This window comes from Heterodontus francisci, chromosome 8 (assembly GCF_036365525.1).
Source record: "Heterodontus francisci isolate sHetFra1 chromosome 8, sHetFra1.hap1, whole genome shotgun sequence".
NCBI lineage: Eukaryota > Metazoa > Chordata > Chondrichthyes > Heterodontiformes > Heterodontidae > Heterodontus > Heterodontus francisci.
This window is the reverse complement of record NC_090378.1, coordinates 100,161,085-100,185,865: the sequence shown is the minus strand read 5'-3', so window position 1 is coordinate 100,185,865 and position 24,781 is coordinate 100,161,085. Positions and strand designations below refer to the sequence as shown.

The 24,781-nt window shown below is 41.6% G+C and overlaps 1 protein-coding gene across 2 annotated transcripts in view; it reads right to left on the bottom strand.

Moving 5' to 3' along the window:
• Positions 1-24,781, bottom strand: part of acbd6 (acyl-CoA binding domain containing 6) — a 261,449-nt gene that overhangs the window by 8,693 nt on the left and 227,975 nt on the right. The window contains exon 7 of one of the 2 annotated variants that reach the window (XM_068037833.1): positions 14,169-14,199. The exons of the other annotated variant lie outside the window; for it this stretch is intronic. Coding sequence (XP_067893934.1) covers positions 14,169-14,199 — 31 coding nt within the window. The remainder of the gene's footprint in view (positions 1-14,168; positions 14,200-24,781) is intronic. 2 annotated transcript variants of the gene reach the window in all.

Sequence of the window (24,781 nt, the reverse complement as noted above, 5' to 3'; positions counted from 1 at the left end):
GGTTCACTCTCTATTGTTTGGGAGGACACTAATTGTGCAAAATAACAGCTGCATTTGCCTACCCAAGAATAGTCACTGCACTTCAAAGTTATTTATTGTATATGAACCATTTTCAGATGTTGCTGAATTGCTAAGGCACTATATAAATGCAGATCTTTTTGAGCAAAACACTCACAAAACCTGTTTTTCTGTATATCACCCTTGGACAATTGTATTGCAGTCCTGTATCTCATTCCCAGTTACCTAGGACTCACACATAATATGGAATACTTTTACTAGTGTAAAATGTCATTGTTCAAAGTGGTGAAATTATTAGCAGTGCTCATTGATCTTGTGTTACAGCTACACTTTACCAAAGGGCAGCCTCAGCATCGACACAATTCACATTCCATGAGTAGAAAACCCTTCAGAACGGGGCTGATGAATTGGAGCAGCTATTCCAATAAGTAGGAAAATAGCAGATGCTCCAAGTGCTCATATACAAGGCTACGTGATCTGTATTCGGTCACAAGGCAATATAAAAATGCACCAACTACTCTACTGCCATCACATAAAAATGGCAACAGCATTATATTGCCCCAAAGTGATCAAAAATATGATTCTAATTATGGCAGACTACTTACTTCAGGCAGAGTTCCTTTCAGCCCCGAAAGCTGCTAACTATTCATATTTAGCAGTGAGTGTTGGGCGTTTAATACAGGTACAAGTGCTATTCAAGGTCGAATCTGAATGGTAGAGTTCGGAGGTGAGAATACATCTTAACCGCTTTAAAATACATTGAGAGTATTATTCTCAATTATTGAGAGCTTTCATGTTTTCTTTGTACAAATTCTAAGCTAAAGACATTTCCCAAACCATTTACTTTTCCCTCAACTAAACATGCTAATTCACCAACCCCACTCCCCACTACACACACACACACTCTCTCGCTCTCTCTTTTTCTCCCTTCCTTTATGTTATGCATCTGATTACCCACTGAGAGGATGACTAAACAGCATGTACCTCAGCCTTGGGCCATACCACTAACTGGTCTTAAATCTTCCCCCCCAAACTCCATGACCCCTTCCAAATGGCACCATTTAGATGGTGAAGCACAAACCTCCTCAACACGTTTCTCCTAATGCCCAACAAAGACGACAAGTCTGCTTCCAGAAAGCAGAAGGCAATGTCTCATAAATAATTGAAAACTCTGTCAATTTTGAGAGGAACAACTGCTTAAAGCTCTCGAAACAAAGGGACCAGCATAATGGTCCGGATTTTGCTGTAACTATAATGGTGAGGATAACGTCACTGTTATTTATGTGCAATTGGACAGCAACTTCCAGCAACCACACTTACACAGTTAATCACAGAAATCCGGAAGTTGCCGTCTGAGATGTGCTGCTCCGCCAAATGCTTCCCGAAAAAGGCATCTTGCCATCTCAATCACCATTCAAATATATTGAATGGAACAAAGTTGCTGTACTTAACTCAGATTTGGACTAAATTTAGCAGAAAATGTTAGGGTTTGTCCATTCCAATCTAAGTACCCTTTTAACGGTGTGGTAAGTCTTAATTACTGCAAAACCACCTCCTTGGCATTGAAACTATTTTTTTTACAACTGTGGAGTCTCATTCCTTCAAACTTTAATTATTCTTGGAGATTTAAAAAAAAATTACGCTTTTTTTTACTTTTCTGTCTTTTACCTCTTTCTCAATCCAGTCTATCTTTCTTTCCCTCTCATTTTGCTTTGCTTTCTGTACCTGATATGACATTGAGTGCAATATTCCAACGCGCACTTCCGGGTTCAGGCTGCCCTGGTCAATAACAATTCTTCAATTTGACTGTTAAGAAGGTACACTCAAGTGCCAGATGCCCTGTAAAGGGTGCTGTGCTTTTTGGATGATTGGTTGACAACAACTTGTTGTACAACATAAAAAGTCTATGGGCAAGTGAAAATCGAATAAGCAGGTTTGTCACTCAGGGCAAATTCCAGCCCTATATGCAGTTCAATCTCCTGCATTCATTTCAGATTCTTCACACTGTTTAGTGGTTCAGATATACGATGATGCCCAACATTAAAAATTTGTAGTCCTTCTTTGAACCTAGGAAACATTACATAATCTGCATTTTTGAAATATCATAAAAATGTATAGGAAGATTTTAATCTAACATTTCTATGATTCTGCAAACAAGTTTTCTCAAATAGATCATACTAATCGTTCAGTGACAGGTAATTCATTAGTATTATAATTACATTTTTGGGTGGCACTCAGATCCTATCTTTTATATGAGAAGATCAGAGCCCTTATCTTCAGTGCAGAATAATGCATAATCAGGTATGCATTAGGCACAGAACAATGCATTTTTGGGAGTGTTAAAGGATAGTAACATCAACAGATTGAAACTGCTACAACTAATCTCAGCATCACAGGGGTCAAGCAGAGTAAAGCCAGCCAGGGTTCCTGTTCTTGGACAAGTGCGCATGTGGACACCAATGTCAACTGTGAAGCCCCTCCCCTACACAACTGAAAAATCTGACTGGCTCAGGTCAGATATGCAGATTGGCCACCAACATTCACTGAACTGTACACAGCATTCGGCACTGCCTCAAGAGAAACAAAGAGAACTGAAGTGTGATAAAACACATCTGCATTTATTGCTCATCCTGAGGTGGTGATAGGCTCTGTCTTGCAGTGGAAGGTTTGCTTGTTAGGCCAATTCTGAGGGCACGAAGAATTAATCACATAAAGTAGGACTGTAGCGAGGGAGAGCAGATTCCCTTCCCTCAGGAACATCAGTGAGCCAGTTGGTTTTTTTATGACAATCTGGCAGGTCTCATGGTGACTCTTTCTGGTGCCAGCTCACAAAATTACTAGATTTATTGAATTTGCACTCATGACCTCTGGCATTGCTAGTCCGGTGTCATAACTACTACCCTTCCATAGCAACAATTGACTCATATTGCAGTGGCACTGCCCCATATCATTTGTGCTGCAGTGCCAATGGCCCATGTGATACATGCTATGTTTTTACTTCACTGAATGTAAAGATATTCAGTGCATGTGTTTTGGAAATTCGCAGTATGCAGATTACAAATCTGCATATTTATGAAGGATGCAAAAAATTCAGCACTAAAAGGGTTAAGTAATATTGTAAAAGCTTGTGTCATGCAAAATGAAATACAGACTTTATCATAGCAAGCTGCATATAAAAATGGAAAATGCAAGCCTGGTTATATTGAAAGTCTGGATGTAGGAAATGCTCATGTAATGTTCGTGTAAGACTCAGGAGGTTAAACAGCTAAATTTATGGTGCTCTGGGACCTCCATTTGTCAAGTGACAGAACTTTGGCCTTGCACAGAGAGAAGGGAAAATGAATGCTCATCTCTTGCTAAACTTCATCAACTTGCATTATTCCAGTCATTCGGCTCCCTGTGCTGATTGTCCCTTGCTGTCAGGGTCTGTCCTGATGGGACTGAGGCAGCACAAAGCGGCAGATGGTGCCTCTGAAGCAAAGGGCTCCGAGGACACAGGGCCCGCCTCGTCCCCCTCATGTGATGCCCCCCCCCTCCTCCGAAAACAGTTTGATTTCCTCAGGGACTGCTTGTGGGCAATAAACTAATCCCAGGAGGGCTCTTGTCTACACAATAGAATATTGCTGGTTGTTTTAACGCACACACAGGGTGTCTGCTGGTTCAGGGTTATCATATCTGCAGAAAAGTCTGACACACAGATTAGAGAACGGGCCCATTAATATAATTTAGCGCAAAATCATTTTGGTGATTTAGTAGATAATGTAAAGAAGCTGATTTATTAATTTGCTCATTTTATAGTGTAAGATTGGAAGATTCCTGTGAAAATGTAGAGATTGGGCAATTTGAACTGCAATTCAGAAAAAAGTCACTGCAATACCGTAACATAAACTTTATTGCAAATGCACAAGAAAACCCATTTGTTAGTGCATTATGCTTGGTACTGTATCAGAAGTTATTTTCCTCGAATCACAAAGGCTGCAGGCATCCTTTGAACCCAGAGATACATCGTGAGGTACCTTACTGCATATACTAATAAACACTCTTGCAGAATATAGTTACTTTAATGTTGACTTATGTAGTCAATGCAGGTCATGCATGTAATGCAACTGGCATCTGGCAGCTACTTCAGTAAAAGCTCTGATAGTGAGGATATCAACTGTTACAACATTAACTCAATGGAAGCCTGCATTATTTAATATCAACTCTGGTTATACACAAAAAAAATGCACACCTGGAACCAGAGTGGGTTAAATTATGACGACAGGTTGCATAAACTAGGCTTGTATTCCCATGGGTATAGAACATTAAGGGGTAATATAATTGAGGTGTTTAAGATGATTAAATAAATTGTTTGGATAGATGACGAGAAACCATTTGGGGGAGTCCTAAACAAGGAGGCATAACATTAAAATTAGAGCTAGGCCATTCAGGGGTGATGACAGGAACCACTTCTTCACACAAAAGGTAGGGGAAGTCTGGAACTCACTCCTCCAAAAAAATGTTGAGGCTGGGGCTCAATTAAAGATTGATAGATTTTTGTTAGGTAAGGGTATTAAGGGTTACAAAGTCAGGGCAGAAAGTTAAGATACAGAACAGTTATGGTGTAACTGAATGGCGGAATAGGTGCAAGCAGCTGAATGGCCTACACTTGTTCCTATGTAATGAAGTTTCCTGTAATTTGCTGGCTGCAACCCAGTATCACAAATGCAATCTACCTTCAGGTCCTTTGTCAAACACTTTGTGGAAACACAGCAACACAAACTGAGTAAAGAATATTCACTGCCATATATGACAGTGTATTGAGTTGTGAGTGTCATTGCCATTGGTATGATAGTGTGGTGCACATATTTGAGTCTTTACAGAACAATCTGAAATAAAGCTTATGTGAAGTTGCTAGTCTAATGCATCCTGGGAAACATAAACCATGAAGAGGAAACCATTGATTGCACATACAAATTCAAAACAATGCTCAGAGCTGAAGTCATAAACTCACCAAGTAAGGACAGCATGCAAAATATCCACAATGTTCAATATTAATGGCACAGGTGTGACTTAGCTGCCAATGTGCTCCAGTGGTCAATGTGAGCTAAAATAGAATTTTGACATTCAGCTTCCTAAGCGAGAGTGGCATTGTGGTATTACAATATAAATCACCAACCTGCTCAGGAGCCCCCATTGTACTTACTCTAGTTACACATTTACAGTGAAAACTCTCAGCTTGGGTCTCAGTCCAAAATTGTGTTGTAAGATTGGAAATATTCCTCAGGTTGATATCAGCAGTTTGATACAGATCTGTGACCATTTTTATCCTTGGAAAAATATCTGCAATGCTTGACGCATTTCCCTTAATGCCATCCAAGTTTACAGGTTCACTCAGGGCAGCTCTCAGTATAAACTCTGAGGAAAATCACATTCTGTTCAGGCCATTCTGACCAAACCCAGTATGATTATTCCTGGCTGACTGCATAAGCAGGGTCAAAGGCGGCAGTCTGAGGAGGCTATAAGGTTAGGGGACTAAACCTAGCATCAATACGTCATTCCCCTATTCACACACTGTGAAGGCCGCAGATTAGTTTGCAATCCTAATGCTCGCCAGAGGCATGGAATGACAATCCCCATCGTCAGTCTGGCTCAAAAGAAAAAAATAACTGATTCAGAGAATATCATGCAAATGACCTAGGCCTCTAGACTGGTGGATTTGCCAATGTGCTTTTTGTTTGATACACTTAGTTCATCACCTCAAACTGCTTCCACTAAATACTTCACCTTTGTACTATATACTTCAATGGTTCTCTCCAGACACAACCCAAGTTTGGAAGGACAAAATCCATCATTGTATTGTTGGCTGTTTTTTGCAGTTTAAATAGACACAGCACAAAAATTTCACATACCCATTATTGCACTTTATTGGAATCCTAGCTTCAGCATTGAGCTTTAAAAAAAATCTTCAAGTGAATTAAAATTCTGTTGTGTGAGATGTAGAATTGATCAAGTATAATATGTGGTAAACAACATGTGTTGTGGGCTAGCATAAGAATTAATTCCACCAAATCCTGAGCTGAAGGACAGGTCTGTATTTTTCCAAGAACACTATTACTGCTGAAGGCACAATGCAGATTGTTTGGAAGAATTTCAAATTAGAAAGGAGGCAGGAGCTGCACATAGTACATAATTAAAGCTGTTCGTCACCTTTACCCCATTCCAACTTGGAGCAAGCAGTCACACACCCACCCGCCAATGTTTCACACCTCCCCAGCATACATGACAGCAAAGGGCTACTTCTCTGCTATACTCTCCTGCTAATGTGGCACTTAATAAGTACAAGAGTTCAATTGCACTCGCCATAATAAGTACAATCTTAAATCTCTGTTAATTAATTCCGTTTAATTATAGCTCTAATCGGACGTACAAGCGAAGGAGTGGGCTGCATCATCTTCACAACAGGTCTTTTGATAATTGTGGGAAAAACATAGAGACTATAGGCACTAGCATTCAAATGGATTGTGCAAACTGGAATTAAATCACTATTTTCTCCATATTTAATTTTTGGCAGTGATCGACAGGGGATTGTTCAAAATGACTATTTAGAAACAATTTTTATTTGACATAATGGGTAGGAGCTATAAAGCAGATCATGTGACACTCTTTTAAGGATTTCATTTGATATCTGATGCATCTATTATAATACATTAAAAATACTACTGTGCATACTTCCTGTCAATTTTTATATTACAAATTCCTATGTGCACATTTATAATGGAGACTGCCTACATAAACTGGCAGGAGGACAAAATTACAGTGCGATAAATTTACAAATGCAGTTTCATTACAAAATTGGAAAAGGAATTTGTAATGAAAATATAAACTCAACTCCCTGGCAACTGAGGCTGATCCAGACTGTTCGTAACCTTGGTGTTGTATTTGATATCGAGATGAACTTCTGACCGCATATTCACACCATTACCGAGACTGCCTATTTCCACCTGCATAACATCACCCGATTCCGTCCCTGCCTCAGCTCATCTGTTGCTAAGACCCTCATCCATGCCTTTGTTACCTCTAGACTTGCCTATTCCTATGGTCCCCTGGTCAGCCTCTCATCTTCCACTGCACATAAACTTCAGCTCATCCAAAACACTGCTGCTCATATCCTTACTCACAGCAAGTCCTGTTTGCCAATCACCACTTTGCTCACCGACCTACATACTGGCTCTCAGTCTGGCAATGCCTTGATTTTAAAATGCATCTTTTCTTCAAACCCTTTCATGGCTTCACCCTTCCCTATCTCTAATTTCCTGCAGCCCTAGAACACTTGGAAATCTGTGTGTTCCGCCAATTCTGGCCTTTTGCACAACCCTGATTTTAATCACTCCACCACTGGTGGCCATGCCTTCAGCTGGCAAGACCCTAAACTCTGGAATTCCCTCCCTAAACCTCTTCATCTCTCTCTCCTTCTCTAAGGCACTCCATAAGACCCATCTCTTTGACCAAGCTTTGATAAAATTTTGTTGGCTAACATTCCCATGAACTGTCTTTTTAATGTTACGTGCACTATATAAATGCAAGTTGTTGTTGATGGAACATATTTAAAATTGAGATTAATTAAATTTTACTTCCATGGTTCTATTGTCGTCTGCCCTCTTAACCCACTTCACCTGAAGACTCCACCAGGTCTTCATTATCTTGCGCAATGCCAAATGAGGTTGACAAATTCATTCCAAAATCTCTTGCTGATAATTTCAAGTCCAACATCAGGCTAAGTGAAGAAGTTACACAATGCTTCAAACACCACAGTCACTTCTATAACTGCATGTCTACACTATGTGAAATAAACTACCATTCTGATTTTACTTAGTATTGCATGAAACACGTTGCCTGTATCAGGTGTCCTTATATAAAATCGGAACAAACAGAATATTGGAATTTGATTCTTGGATCAGATGTCTGTTTATACAGCCTTCAGGCATTTGTAACAAATGCTACATATGACACTTGAATAAATGATGGCTGGCCAACCTTGTGCAGTCTTTAAAATTAATCCAGTTTGACCTGTTAAGTGAAAATGGTTCTTCTCGCTGCAAAGTCTCCTGGGGTGGAATTAATTAATCTGTGAAACATATTAACTCCTGAGGACTCCACATTTACTAAATAACTGCAAGAGTCAATTCCAATGTCTCAGTGGCCACAAGCACCAATTGGTGTGGTTTGAATTAATGTACTATGCTGAGTCAGCTGATCTCAATCTGACAGCAGGGTGCAAAACTTTACCTCCAGGTCCCCAGGCTAAGGAGAAATTTCTTCAAAGATCAGCCAAGGTTCCCAATCCCTGTTAGCAGCATTCAAATGTAAAACTACCAATGGTGGCTGCTCAATGTGTTTGGTAACCATTGTAAAGATTATATCCCACAGTATCAGCTGTGGCTCAGTGGTAGCACTCTTGCCTGAGTCAGAGGGATGTGAGTTTTAGCCCAAACCCCAGGGACTTGAGCACAAAATCTATGCTGACACTTCAATGTATTACTGAGAGGGTGCTACACTGTCGGAGGGAACGTATTTCTGATGCGTTGTTAGACTGTGGCAAAGTCTGCCGTATCAGGTGGACGTGAAAGATCCCACAGCACTATTCGAACAGGAGCAGGGAAGTTCTCCTGGTCAACACTTAACTCTCAAACACCAGCCAGAAAATAGGTGATCTAATTATTTACTTCATTGTTTGTGGTACCTTGCATGAGCAGATTGGCTGCCACATTTCCTAAATTACATAAATGACAACACTTCAAAAGTACTTCATCAGTTGTAAAGCACTTAAAGATTATCTGAGGCTGTGAAAAGTGCTAAATAAATGCAAGTCTTTCTTTCTTAATAGAGCTACGCTACTATTGAAGAAGCACTAAACAGCACAGTTGACACTTATATCACAACCAAACAGTAATTGAAAAATTAAATATAAAGGCAAATGCCCCCTTGAGCTTGCAATAATATTTGGCTCCTATGAACAGAAACAAATGCATGCCTGAAACCACATTCAATAACACAATAAATGCCCCTCAGAGGATAGCCCTTCCCTACTCACCCGACCCTCGTCTTGTGCTGAATTTTTAAGCATTAACAACTCCAGCTGCATCCTGAGTCCATACAATGTGTTTGGCATCACATATAATAGGTCAAAGTGTCAGTTTTAAGGACTGTTGTCAAATTCAACAGTAACTTAGTGAAAGGCAGGGGAATAAGGTCCCAAGAGGACCATCAAAGGACCTTAACATCCCAGTAGGGTTCACCATGCAAAACAAAATATATAATTTACCAGAATTCTTCCCTCAAACCTTCCTTTGACTTAAGCTCACTTTTACATGCCTGTGTTTCCTCCTTTAACAAGAGAATCTTGCACGATTGCTGTTTACTTAAATGTATCTTAAGGATGAAAAAGCACTGCATGTAATCAATAGCAAACATTTAAAGCATTTGCTAACATTCCATTGTCCTCTATTTTAATGAAGATGCCAGCTCATTTGTTTGAAACAGGACTTTGTTAAAATAGAGGGACATGGAATTTCTCATAAACACTATATATTGACAAGGAGAGCACTATGCCCAGTAGACATATCAGTCCTACAAGGTAGCGCAGATGTCTGTGCGTACATGACAAGACTCTGGGGCAGGGTTGTCCAGGATATGGCCCGCGGATGTATTTCAGAGATGAAAAATTTCCCAATCGCTTCTTCTTTCAGACTAGCTTTTTAAAAAAAAAGACACCGACTTTCACAGCTGACAGGTGCTAAATGAGCGTGGTAACAGCTATTTCCCATCTTTGGACAAATCCTGGGGTTTCCGGCGGCCTTTAAAGAAAACCCCGAATCTGTCCGAAGTTGGGAAACCGCTGTTACTGTTCACATGTAGCACCGGTCAGCTGTGAAACTCAGTGGATTTAAAAAAAACTGACCAATCACAAATCTGCTGTGTTGCGCGCTCCCGCTGCCTGCAGCTGTCAGAGTGGGCGGGTGGGGGGGAGGAAGAGGAAAAGCGGCGGGGGGGGGGGGGGGGGGAGGGAGGTGGGGGGGTGGGAAGAATAGAGAAAGAGGGGGTTCAGAGAGAGAGAGGGAAAGGGGGGCAGAAAGAGAGAGGAGGACAGAGAGAGAGGAGAGGACAGAGAGAGGGGAGGCAGAGAGAGGAGGGGGCAGAGAGAGGAGGGGGCAGAGAGAGCAAGGGGGCAGAGAGAGCAAGGGGGCAGAGAGAGCAAGGGGGCAGAGAGAGCAAGGGGGCAGAGAGGGGGAAAGAGAGAGAGGGGGAGAGAGAGAGAGGGGGAGAGAGAGAGAGGTGGCAGAGACAGAGAGGGGGGGGCAGAGAGAGAGGGGGCAGAGAGAGGGGGGCAGGGGAACAGAGAGAGAGAGAGGGGGCAGAGAGAGAGAGGGGGGGCAGAGAGAGAGAGAGAGGGGGCAGAGAGAGAGAGAGGGGGGGCAGAGAGAGAGAGAGAGAGGGGGGCAGAGAGAGAGAGAGAGAGAGGGGGCAGAGAGAGAGAGGGAGCAGAGAGAGAGAGGGGGCAGAGAGAGAGAGAGAGGGGGGCAGAGAGAGAGAGAGAGGGGGGCAGAGAGAGAGAGAGAGGGGGCAGAGAGAGAGAGAGAGGGGGCAGAGAGAGAGAGGGGGGCAGAGAGAGAGAGAGGAGGCAGAGAGAGAGAGAGGAGGCAGAGAGAGAGAGAGGGGGCAGAGAGAGGGGGGCAGAGAGAGAGGGGGGGCAGAGAGAGAGAGGGGGGGCAGAGAGAGAGGGGGGACAGAGAGAGAGAGGGGGGGCAGAGAGAGAGAGGGGGGGCAGAGAGAGAGAGGGGCAGAGAGAGAGAGAGGGGCAGAGAGAGAGAGAGGGGGGCAGAGAGAGAGGGGGGGGCAGAGAGAGAGGGGGCGGCAGAGAGAGAGAGAGGGCGGCAGAGAGAGAGAGGGCGGCAGAGAGAGAGAGGGCGGCAGAGAGAGAGAGGGCGGCAGAGAGAGAGAGGGCGGCAGAGAGAGAGAAGGCTGCAGAGAGAAAGTGGGGAGCAGAGAGTGAGGGGCAGAGAGAGAGAGTGAGGGGCAGAGAGAGAGAGTGAGGGGCAGAGAGAGGGAGTGAGGGGCAGAGAGAGAGAGTGAGGGGCAGAGAGAGAGAGTGAGGGGCAGAGAGAGAGAGTGAGGGGCAGAGAGAGAGAGTGAGGGGCAGAGAGAGAGAGTGAGGGGCAGAGAGAGAGAGAGAGGGGCAGAGAGAGTGAGGGGCAGAGAGAGAGAGTGAGGGGCAGAGAGAGAGAGTGAGGGGCAGAGAGAGTGAGGGGCAGAGAGAGAGAGAGTGAGGGGCAGAGAGAGAGAGAGTGAGGGGCAGAGAGAGAGAGAGTGAGGGGCAGAGAGAGAGAGTGAGGGGCAGAGAGAGAGAGAGAGAGAGAGAGAGATCAAGATCACTCCTGACAGATGGAGATCTATCTTGAATACTCCGCATCACTGCAACAAGTGTGCGGGCAAACAATGACTACTTGTGCAAGTAGAAAACTGCCAGGTATTTCACGAAATCAGTGTCCAACATCGTGATGAGAAAGTAGGTCAATAAATGTTTCTTCTAATTTTAAGCTCCTTCAAAAATGCAGATTTGTTGTTGTTTTGATTAATACCAAGATAAATTCTGAAATGCTCTGGGGCATATTGGTCTGCCATCTAAATCAACTGTGTGCAGAAGGCAGTTTTGATGTAAAGCCTTCTGTGCATCCGGGAACACCACAATTGTTTAGCACAGCAGCCTCATTCTGGTCGTTACTGGGAAATTTTTAAAATGTACAACTGTCTAGCAGATAGTTGCGAAATTTGAACCAACATGAATTCAAAGTGCACCAACAGCAATCGAGAGTGCTCCACTGTCACCGTCAGCAATCTTTAAAAGTTATAAAGTACTGGCTAAACACAGCAAAGGCTTGTAGAGAAATTGAAGATTTGAGAAAAGCAGGTAGAATCAAAGGGGCTTCATCTGCAGGTTCATTCTTCAACCTGTCTATGCTGCAATTTCCATGCTTAGATACATACTTCTGAGATCCCCCACCCAATGCTCCATCTGAGTTTCCCGCACCCTGTATACATGCTCTATGCCAATGAGAAATCAAACTTAAGACACACTTCCTTTTGTAAAATTAAATAATAAGAACTTTAAAATAAATTAGTTCACATTGGAAATTTTGGAAAAAATAAAATGGAGACCATAGATCCAGTCCCAGAAATAGACATATTTTTAAAAAAAGTCTAAAAAATTCAAGTATCAAAAAATGACAGTTTTTTTAAAAAACCAGGAATATCTTTAGTTAAGAAAATTCTCAATTAATTTAGGGAATCAGACAGACAACTGAGAAAGCATGAGCAAGTGACTGCCAGAGAAAGGAACACAAAGAGAAAAGAGGGAAAGGTTTCTATCCGTGACATTCAGCTTACGTCTGAAGTCATAGGTACTCATTGGGATATTAAGGCGCAGCAGGGAAACTCTTTCAATGCTACTGACTTGTTTGAAGTGAAAACTGAATCTACTTGGAAAATTGGAGGAAGTTGAAAAATCCCAGAACTTGCAACAAAAATGTTAGTAAGTTAAATATCAAACAAAATTTCTGGCAAATCTAAAGATATACTAAATATACTACATTCTGAATTTTGAGGAAAACATTGTACATTTAAATTCAGGATAAGTGCAACACACAGAACTAAATAAAACAGTCTCCTGGAATATTAAGAACATCACCCATTAATCTTGGAAATGGTTATTTTAAACAATTCTCTATTGTCGGTTCTGAGTTTTGTTATTTTGTTTTCCATATTTTCAGGTTTGTGTGTATAATTGAATCACTGGGACTCAGGTTGTGTGTTCTCATAGTTAATTTTTACCTCTCGGAGATCCTGACTGCATGGTTTTAAAATTCTTCCTTTCCTCTCAGAACACCAGTCTGTGCTATTGAAGTGTGGCTGTCTTAGCTTCCGATGCAACTGAAATCCATTCTGTGTGGTGTTTGAGATTTCCTCCTCACCTCCATCACTCCCACTCACCTGCTCATTTTTTTTATAGAGTTAAATAGGAACAAAGCCTAACAGCTGCTGAGATGTTTTCAACGAGTTTCACAATGGTTGTCAACTTTGGGAAGGCACTGCACCTTTAAACTACTGATGTGCAATCTTTTCTTTGTTTTTTTTGTGACAATTACAGGACCAGAATTCAGGAATAAGGAGCAGAGGTTGGTAGGACAAGTACACAATCCATCCATTCCTGACACTGCCATTGATCTTTGCTACAAAATATTGAATTTACATGTACCAGGGGATTGCAGAGTCATTCCCACTGATGGGGAAGGAAGAGTCATAGAAGCCCTACTGCTTAGATTAAATGTTCCCAAATTTATGGGAAATTTACATTTTAGAAACAGAGAGAAGGTGTGCCCCAGTATCCAGTTAAAAAGGTTAACAGGTTCCAATCATTTTAAAGCTGGGCTGGACCATACTGATTTGCATATAAGCACTCTTTTTAAAAAAAAGTGCAGGAAAAATTAAATAAGAGGGTGCAGTTAATAATTCTAACCTCCCCTGCCCCCACTCCCAAATTAATGCCAGGAAATGACGTATACGTAGGGGTGGCGAATACATATGCATCCTCCTTGGAAGACACATCCTCCCTGGAGATGTAACCAGACAACACAGAACCTTAAGTTTTCAATGCATGGGGGCTCATGGTCACTGTGGAGATCTGTCAGTTTCAAAGTATAATTACGTTTCATTATGATTTATTAACATAACGTAATAGAACAACTGGTGTATTGCAGCCTTGTGTGCACATGGGAGAAAACATAGATTCATCAGCAATTAAATACAAAGGGACATAAATCTGCTTGTTATTTAGGAGCAATGTCACTGGCAGGGTGGCTACCCGTCCTATTGGTATCCAACATAAGGGAAACCCAAGGAGACAGCGGCAGGTAACACAAAGTGGGCTGAGGAGGTACCTGGAAATATCGGTCACCCTTACTTCATAGTTGTATGTTATCATGGCTAAAGAGGTCCAAAAGTGATAACATTGAGATAGTCAACAGTTGAAGCAGCAGTCCATCCTCCATTTCAAAATCTGGCAAAAAGATTTTTACATTGCAAAATAAATTAAAAAGTCAAGTTAACAGGCTTACCATAATGTAATGCTGTCTGTCCTTCACTATCCTGAAATTAGAAGAGAGAAGTATCATTCTATAACATTCACATCATTGGAAAAATGACTAAACTGTGGATCATGCAATCAACATTCATATGGAGATATGCATAAAGTCATGGTGTGAGTTTATGATGCTAACTGGGTGTAAAGTTATTATTGCCTTCCACCTCTGGGATTTGGTTTCAAATTAAGAATGAAAGTTTCCCCTGTTGGCTGTAAAGGGGTTACATAAAATGTTTGAGCAATCACAATCCAATTCCTCGTGGTACATTGCAAAACAGGCAAAAAATTGATCAGCTAAGTAATTCAGCATGGCATGACAATCCAGGAACCTTTACAACTATTGCATGTCACATTTTTTAGCCTGAATACTGCAAGTTTTCTTTAGAAAATCCTGGAGGCAGTGAAAATACTACTGAGTGATAATTTGTCCTTCCAAAAGGTAACCTCATATAGATGGACCACAAGATGGATGGTTATGAAAAATGTAAAAGTAGGGAATGCTCTTCTGAGGTTGAGCTTGTCCATATTTTTGGGACAGAATAGAGGGAACCTCACTCCATATATAACTGTGCTTGAACCTGGCTTTGAAATAATGCTGACACTGGGTCCTCAAAGTAATAAATGGTTCACTCCCAACACGAATATTCTTCATCTTGATGATCAAAAAAAATTAATATAGCCCACCAACTTAAATAGGGTGTTTATAATTACAAAATTACAAAAAACAACTTGCATTTATATAGTGTGCTTAATGTAGTAAAACACTGCAGACACTTCATATCAACATTATTAGAGAAAATGGATAAAGAAGGATATATGAGGACAAGTGACCAAAAGCTTGGTCAGAACGGTAGATTTTAAGCAGCCTCTTAAAGGAGCAGTTGGAACTAGACAGATAACGAGGCTTTCGGCCTAGGCCCCTTGATGGCCAAAGGCATGACTTGCAATGGTGGAGCAAAGGAAGTGGGGGATGCACAATAGACTAGAATTGGAGGAACGCAGAGTTCACAGAGGGTTGTCGTGCTGGAGACGGTTACAGAGATAGGTGGATTATCAGAGTATGCAACTGCTCCATGCTTCTCTTTCACAAGTCTTTGCACTTGTATTAAGTGTGTGAGCTACGCATCCAACCAGACTAACAAAGTGACATAATTGGAAAAAGTGCGGAAGAACAAGAAGAACTGTATTTCGCTTGGGATCCGCCAAAACATACGCTCTTCTTTTTCTTTAATTGCTGTGCTCTGTCCTGCATGGTGAAGGGATACTTTCATTTGTGTCTTGTCTATTAGATTAGTCTCAGAGGTCGTTGCAGAAATATTATTGGATTGGGCTACTGTCAGGAAGAACAAAAAAAAACAAAGCACAAGTTTGCTGAGCAAAGTTGCAGAGTGTGTAATTCTTTTATGATGATACTTCAAGTACCTTACCGCAGCAGCTCCCTGAAGATGCCCTGTGGTTAAGTGTCATAATGAAGGTGAATTGAAATGTAATGTAATGTGTTTCTGTTCCCTTATCCAAGGCTTTCTAGCTGTAACATTGATTAAAGGCACTGCTGCCAAAACAAAACCGCATCATCACAGAAACACAGAGTGAGTCACACTGCATCTGACACCATTGTGATTTCTAGAATGCTCTTCCAATAAAGGCAGGGGCAGCACTCTAATTTTTCTCTCCCCACCATCCCCCTGTCTCTTCTGAAGGTGTAAACTTTTTTTTGCGGGGGGAGGGGGGGGGGGGCAACATTTTCAAAGGGGTCAGCAGCCTTCCATGTGAGCATTTTTCAAGTGTAAGCCTGAACAATGAGAATCACCAGCCTACTTTACCATGGGGGCGGATGGTATTACTAGTTCCGAAGAAGGGTCACTGACCCGAAACGTTAACTCTGCTTCTCTTTCCACAGATGCCTCCAGACCTGCTGAGTGGTTCCAGCATTTCTTGTTTTTATTTCAGTATTTGTTGTCCATCTCCAACTGCCCTTCAGAAGGTGCTAGTGCGCTGCCTTCTTGAACTGCTGCACTCCATGTGGGGTAGGTACACCCACAGTGCTGTTAGGAAGGGAATTCCAGGTTTTTGACCCAGTGACCGTGAAGAAACTACAATACAGTTCCAAGTCAGGATGGTGTGTGACCTGGAGGGGAACGTGCAGTTGGTGGCATTGCCATGCATCTGCTGCCCTTGTCCTTCTAGATGGTAGAAGTCACAGGTTTGGAAGGTGACGTCAAAGGAGGCTTGGCGAGTTGCTGCAATGCATCTTGTAGATGGTACGCACTGCTGCCACTATGTGCTGGTGGAGGAGGGAGTGAATATTTCAAGTGGTGGATGGGCTGCCGATCAAGGGGGCTGCTTTACCCTGGATGGCGTCGAACTTCTTGAGTGCTGTTGGAGCTGTACACATCCAGGTAAGTCGAGTGTTCCTTCATACTCCTTACTTGTGCCTTTTAAATGGTGGACAGGCTCTGGGGAGCAAAGGAGGCGAGTTATTCGCCACAGAATTCCCAGCCTCTGACCTGTTATTGTAGCCACAGTATTTATATGGCTGGTCCAGTTAAGTTTCTGGTCAATTGTAACCCCCAGGATGTTGACTGTTCTGATGAAAAGTCACTGACCTGAAATGTTAACGTTGCTTCTCTCTGCACAGATGCTGCCAGACCTGCTGAGTATTTCCAGCACTTTTTGGTTTTAATTTCAGATTTCCAGCATCTGCAGTATTTTGCTTTTATTAATATGTTGATTGTAGGGGTTTCAGTGATGGGGAGATGGCTAGATTCTCTGGCAGCATCTGTGGAAAGAGAAGCAGAGTTAACGTTTCGGGTCAGTGACCCTTCTTCGGAACTCTGCTTCTCTTTCCACAGATGCTGCCAGAACTGCTGAGTGGTTACAGCATTTCTTGTTTTTATTTCAGATTTCTAGCATCCGCAGTATTTTGCTCTTAATTTGGCTAGATTCTCTAGTTGGAGATGGTTATTGCCTGGCACTTGTGCGGTTTGAATGTTACTTGCCACTTCTCAGCCCAAGCCATCTGGCTCACTAATGTCCTTAGGAAAGGAAATCTGCCGTCCTTTCCTGGTCTGACCTACATGTAACTCCAGACCCACAGCAATGTGGTTAACTCTTAAAATGCCCTCTGAAATGGCCTAGCAAGTCACTCAGTTCAAGGGCAATTAGGGATGAGCAATAAATGCTGACCTAGCCAGAGACCCCCACATCCCGCAAATGAATAAAAACAAAGAATTGAGTTTAAATCCTAGAACCCTGATGCTAGAATTATCTGAAATTGTTTTGTAAGCAACCAGTGCCAGATCAATGGGCTGTCAACGCAGATCACATCAAGGCTCGGGCGTAGAAGCAACATAAATCTCACTATAGTGTAAATGCATCCTTACATAGAGTAGTGCTTCCTCTACTCTGCCCCAATAATGAGGCTTAGCTCCAATTTTCCTTTGTAGCATACATATTTCCCACATGAGCTAACTGATTATGGTCTCTCCGAGGAACATTACCAATGTACTGCCAATTGGGATAGTTGTGTAGTTCAATTGCTCCCTCAAAAATCGATTGGACTGCCTGTTCTTGGTCCACATTTCATCCTAACCAATTTATGTTATTTAAATGCTCAGCACATTAAATATAATCCACACACAGTCAAATTTCAGCTGGATTTATCAGGACACTTTAGAAGTATAATCACTTTTGTGTAAATAGGATTTTGTTTCAATTGAATAAAACAGATAAAAGGAGGATTGGTTAGAAAAGTGGGATAGAGAAGCATCCTTTGGGATCCCCCTGTAGCTTATTGGGTAAATGCACCACCTGGTGTTGTACTTAACCATATGGACAAGGAAAGCTCTAGGTTTCATCCCCAGTTGGTGATGAATTAGTTGATAAATGTCTAGTTACCTTATTTTGCACGGCTAGCCCAGGAGCACCTAGAACAAATGTACCCTTCCCCAAACTGCTGAGATAAGCTATTGAGTTTGGGCATTTTGATATGTACGTACTATACCAGGAGATGCCAGCTGTGTATTTCAAATAATACACAAACAACTGCGTGTCGCTGTACTACATTCAGTGAAACAGCAACAACACTGATTAGAATAACCAGCGGAATGTCGGAATCTCCTGCTGGTTAAAGAGAGGAAGGAGCCTTGGACTTCTTTGTTTGAAGTTTCCCACTCTGATTGACCTTCCCTACAGACTGCATCGCGACGTGGTGGGAAAACGTGCCTGCTCCTATGACTCAAAACTATTCTGGCAGGGCTATAACTCCTGATAAGGCCATCCAAGCTAAGCAGAGCAGGTCAAAAGATAGGAGCCAGACTAAAGGCGGGCCATTATTCCTCCTGATGTGGGATTGGGAGTCAGGCTAACAAGTTCATGTAAACGTGCCTTTTATTAAGTCAAGACATGGACTGTTGCAGATATAAACTTACAAATATAAACATCAACTGAACAGAACAACAATCTACAGGGTGCAAGACAAGATGATACTCCAATGAAGTCAAACGTCTTGCTCTGAACAGCCAGTTGTGGAAGAAATAGGTTGCCTCATACGCTATTAGTTCCAGTTACTCTACATAAAGAGAGCAACTCATAATTGGAACTAAGTCAGTGCTAAATCTGGTTGACTTTTCATTTTCCTCTTAATCTCAGTATCAGAAATATTAATGTTAGAACTGTGAGGAGTTAACACTGCTCACAAACCCCATTGTAGTAGGGGCAAGCAAGGGGTGTACAGTAACTCTTGCAATTCAGCAAGGCCCAATGTTTCCTTCTGATGTTTCTCCAATCTCTGTTTAACAAGCAGTGAAGCCCTCACTTCAACTGAATTACATTATTGTACCTGACCTACAACTGTCGAGCTCATAACCTGCCAGACCTTCCTTCTTACATCCTACACACTTTTTAAAAACTCAAGCTTGACTTCATCTTAATCATGGCTATTTGGTTTACATTGACTTCTCTTCAATTTTGCAACTCTCAAACATCCTGCATTATGGGTATTGGCCACTCACTTAAATGTCTTGATTTATAAAAATATAATTTTTACTTATTTCTCAACATTAGTTTGGACAGCTTCCTCCCCCAACCTTGGCATTATGGAATAACAGTTTAAAGTAGTGCCCCCCTCCCCTTCCAGGCTCTAGGAGTGCTCCTGATTGTTGTCCCTGCAGACAGCAAGTATGTGTGGATGATAGATGAGTATATAATCAGGCTCAGCTTGCGATGCTCCCTACAGTCAAATGGTCTGTTAGCACTCATGGTCCAGGTCCACACACTGAGAATGGCCCACTCGAGTAAGATACCATGGAAGCATATCCCAGTGAGGAGTCCATGCTTCAGAACAGGGAGGGGAAATTGACAAGTAAATAAAAAAAGCTCTTAGTTTATGTTGAAGTAGGCACTTTTACATTGAAGGGGTGTGGCTAATTGCAGACACTACCTTTTTTAAATTGTTCAATTTTTATAGTTGCAATTAGCTTGCAGGTTGTCCTGTATGTCACATTATCAATCAATAGACAGGCCCATAATATTGAAATGACAATCAGGATAGACAACAACTAGAAGCAAAAACTAAAGCACAAGAAGTGTGACGGATTAACAGAATTAGTTAAGGGAGCCATATCTTTTCTACGGATCAAAGAGTTTTTTTTTCAAGTTTACCATCCAAATTAACTCAACAAGATCCAATATCCCACATAAGGTGTTACACACAGCTATTAATCACTATTGTGCAAGGCCCTCCATCACAGTCCATCATGAGGGCCAACATGCATGGCATATATTGTGCACAATGTCAAAGTTATTCCTGATGAGAAATAACTGCTTTTCACTCTAAAATAACTCAAGTTTACCAGTGTCCACACAACTATCTGTGACTTACATGTGGCCATCCACTTTTGGGGTTTAGTGAATGAACAAACCTTTCTTAACAATTTCTAATGGAGTCTGACTCAAAACTGCATTGCTGTTGCATAATGCACCAGTGATGATCAAGCATCCTATATTTAAAATGTCTAACTTTCCAGGATAAACACCAATAATGTGATATGAATGCAAAGAAATTACTTCCAACTATATATTGGAAAGACCGAAGCCATTGTCTAGAGTTCCAGCCAGAAACTCTTCCTTAGCTACCAATTCCATCCTGTCAACTGTCTGATGATGACCAAGACAGTTCGCAACTTGGTGTTGTAACTGGCTCTGAGATGAGCTTCTGACAACATATCTGCACCATCACTAAGACTGCCCACTTGCACCTCTGCAATATTGCCTGACTCCACCCCCACCTCAGCTCATTTACTGCTGAAATCCTGTTCATGAATGTGCTACCTCTAGACGTCACTATCCCAATGCACTCCTGGCTGTTTTTAAACTTAAGGTCATCCAAAATTCAGATGCCTGTATCCCATCTTGCACCAAGTGCCGTTCACCATCACCCCTGTGCTCGCAGACCTATGTTGGTTAAACAACATCTCGATTTAAAAATTCTCACTTTTATTTTCAAATCTTTCCATGTTCTTATCCCTCCCTATCTATGCAAACTCTTCCAGCCCTACAACCCTCCGAGATATCGGTGCTCCTCCAATTCTTTTGCATCCCTGACTTCAATTATTGCACCATTGGTGGCTGAGCTTCCAACTGCCTGAGCCCTAAGCTCTGGAATTCCCTCCCCTAAACCTCTCCACCCCTCTTCTTTTAAGACATTCCTTAAAACCTACCTTTATGACTAAGCGTTTGGCCATCTGCCTAATATCACCTTATGTGGCTCGGTAACAAATTTCTTTGATGATGTTCCTGTGAAGTACCTTGGCACATTTTACTATGTTAAAGGCACTATATAAATGCAAGCTTTTGTTCTTTATTTGAAGTGTTAATCTCCCTTTACAGTATTCTAATTTTCTCCTTTCCTTTTCCTGTCAGTGTCCACTTCCCAATTGTTGAGAGGCCCCAAAATTGCAGCACCCGCTTCTTCAGTGGGTTTTCTTTGTGACATGCACCACCTACAGGCAAGAAAGAGCACACATGGACAATTTTCCTGTGTGCACTATTTCTAACAAAAATGTAAACAAGCTTCTACTATCTCATTGGAAGTAGGTGTCATTGAAACTCTTCCTGCTCTGTTTAAGAAACTGCTAACACATAAATTTTCCCTCACAGTAGCACCCTTATGTACAGTCCAAGAGAAAAGCACAACTGTCCACATCAGGGAAATGTTAAGAGTGAGATTTTTGTTCAGAAAAAGTGACATGGATTGCAAAACTGTTTGAATACAAGAAGCTGTGATTATTTTTCAGTGCAAGGTACATGAAAATAGGACTACATTTTTATTGCAGAAAAGACCAGCAGCCAGTAAGTATTGGCGTGCAGGCAATACAGAATCTTTCTTAGAACCCTCCCAATAAATAAGGCTGCAATTAGGAATTACACCTGACACACAGTGCAGTGCTTTTAAACAATCTTGCGGCTGATCTAATTGCAGCACAGATGGGAGGCAGGCCTGAAACTGGTTTATCGATTGGATTAACTGCCTAATTCCCAACAGCTAAATGGAATATTAAGTCTCGGTTAGCTCAAATCACAGTAGGAAACTTGTTGCATTGAAGCACCATTGTTTTGTGTGTTTAAAAAATAGATTGCCAGAATAAAATCTTCCAGATGCTGCATATTAAATAAGACTTGCCACTAACAGAACAAAAAAAAACTGAGAAATGCTCATTTCTCTCTTTTATCACAGAAAAGATCATCTTAAAGACACATCACATAGAATTACCTAGAATGTACAGCACAGAAACCGACCAACTGGTCTATACCAATGTTTATGCTCCACACAAGCCTCCTCCCACCCTACTTCATCTAACCCTATCAACATATCCTTCTAATCCGTTCTCCCTTGTGTGCTTATCTAGCTTCCCCTAAAATGCATTTACGCTATTCGCCTCAACTACTCCATGTGGTAACAAGGTCCACATTCTAACCACTCTCTGAAGTTTCTCCTGAGTTCCTTATTGGATTAATGGTAACTATCTTATATTTGTGACCCCTAGCTTTGGTCTCTTCACAAGAGATAACATCTTTTCTAAGCCTACCCTATCAAACCCTTTCATAATCTTAAGTCTCTTCGGTCACTTCCTTGACAACATTCAAAATGGCTGTTGGATAATGCTATTCCACTTTTGGACTTTTCTTTACCCTGCTTACACTGGATATTTTTTGGCTTCCATATTTCAGATTTCTCCAAAGGTAAAGCGGCAACTCCATCGGCCCTGGGAGGTGTTTTCAAACGACACCACAGTTAACTGAATTTCATTTGTTGGAATACTTCAGTCAGCGGTCTCCACGGGAATAGGCCTGTGAGTGTAGCTAGCTTTTAACCCCTTATGCATTGTGATAGAAATAAAGAAGTTAATAGCAAGCAAATATGAAGGCAGAAATGTTTAATTTTTGTCAGAGAACCAGCAAATGGCCCCTGGACAGTAAGCTTGGATGCTACTCTCACCAATGAACAGTGGGACAAATCCTAGCTTTGAATTTTCAATATTAAGCTGTAAACCTTAGGCACTACCTCATGCCAAAACAAGACCATGGATAAGAATGCCAGCCCATGTGTCCATCACATAGGTACCACAGAAAAACATGGAATTAGACTATCCTTCTTTTCTCTTGTTTTCCTTGGCTTTTAATTTTTGTTTTGTTCTGTATCTCTCTTTTCTGTACATCTCTTTCCCACTTCACAACATCGCTGTCTTACCAACACTCAGATTTACCTCACCTGACCATTCTCTTGCTTAATCTTAGCAGCAGGTGGTAGTAAGCAAGAGAAGTGCTGGGAACTACAGGTACAAGTGTGAAATTGTAATCTTGAGGAGGGAGGGCATGAGACTCTCAGCAAATGGCATGATAGTATGATGCAAAGAGAATAATAGAATCTTACAGCATAGGAGGAGGCCATTTATTCCAGCTCTTTGAAGGAACTATTCAATTAGTCACACTTCCCTGCTCTTACCCACAGTTCTGCAAATGTTTCCTTTTCAAGTATTTATCCACTTATGTTTTGAAAGTTACTACTGAATCTGCTTACACACTTCCCAATAGTGCATTCCAAATCATAACACACTGCTTAAAAAAAATTCTCATCTCTCCCCAGCTTCTTTTGCCAATTATCTTAAATCTGCACCCTCTGGTTATCAACCCTCTCACCAGCGGAAATAGTTTCTCCTCATCTAATCTATTAAAACTCTTCATACTTTTAAACTCCTCGATCAAATCTCCCCATAACCTTCACTGTCCCAAAGAGAACAATCCCAGCCTCTCTAGTCTCTTCATATAACTGAAGTCCCTCATCTCTGGTACAACACATTCTAGTGGCTTCCCTGGACTTCAGTTGTCACATGGGATCTGAATCAAGCACCTGAGTAAATTCATTGAGCAATAAATGGAGCTGATGGTATTACGATAGGATGCACTGATAGCTCTCCTACAATGATCAGTAATTAACAGATTATTGCTAAATGAATTTACAGTGATTACATCAATTATTAATCACCAAGTGAGTGTGTTAGTGTATCAACTCCAGTGCAGTACTGAGGGAGTGCTGCACTGTCAGAGCACGGCTTTCGGTTGAGACACTGAATCAATACTCCTAATGCCTGTTCTGGTTAACCAGATGAATGCATCTGAAGATGAGCAGAGAGTTCTCCTAGTGTTCTGCCTCAACCATCACTGAAAACAGAGAAGCTGGTCATCCATCTCAGTTGTATGGTATGCCATGCCCAAACTGACTGCTGCATTTGCCTATATAACAGTGACTACATTTGATGGGATGTGAAGCAATGTAGAATTTGCTGAGGACATACCATACTACATAACTGCAAGTTACTTCCTTCTACTGCCAGCAGCAGAGACAGCATAAACCTTAGTATGGCCAAATGATACAAGAGAAAACATGACCCAGGACTGATTGTCAGTTAATAGCTGTGGGCTTCAGATGTCGGTTATGGGGTACTTTTTCAGTTGATGGGATTATTGCCTCATACTCTCTCCTAGGCACTAAATCTTCCACTGCATTTGGAATATCTGAAGCTCTTTGATTAGATATATCTTCATATATATGCTTTAATCTGTACACAAATCACCTGAAACCCTTCAATTAAATTAAGTCCTGTGAACCTACATCTGAAGTATTCTATGTTTCATTCCCTGGCTTCCATTATTTGATATATTGAGTACCAACTCCTCTTGTGCTCCACACCCACCTCATTTTGTGATTTTTGAACTCCATCTCAAACCCAGTGTGTTAAAGAAAATGTTAGAATGTGTTAATCTAGAATCATATAGCACAGAAGGAGCCCATTCTGCCCAGCATGCCTCTGCCAGATCTTTGAAAGAGCTATCCAATTAGTCCCACTCTCCTGTTCTTTCCCCATTGCCCTACAGATTTCTCCTTTTCAAGTATACAAATCTGTATGCAAAACATTGACATGTTCAATTTGTCTACATAAGAAATTTTTATATAAAACATCAACAGAAAAACTTAATGGAAATGATCGAGAAAAATGCAATCATTGCTAGGTCTACATGGCAGTCCTC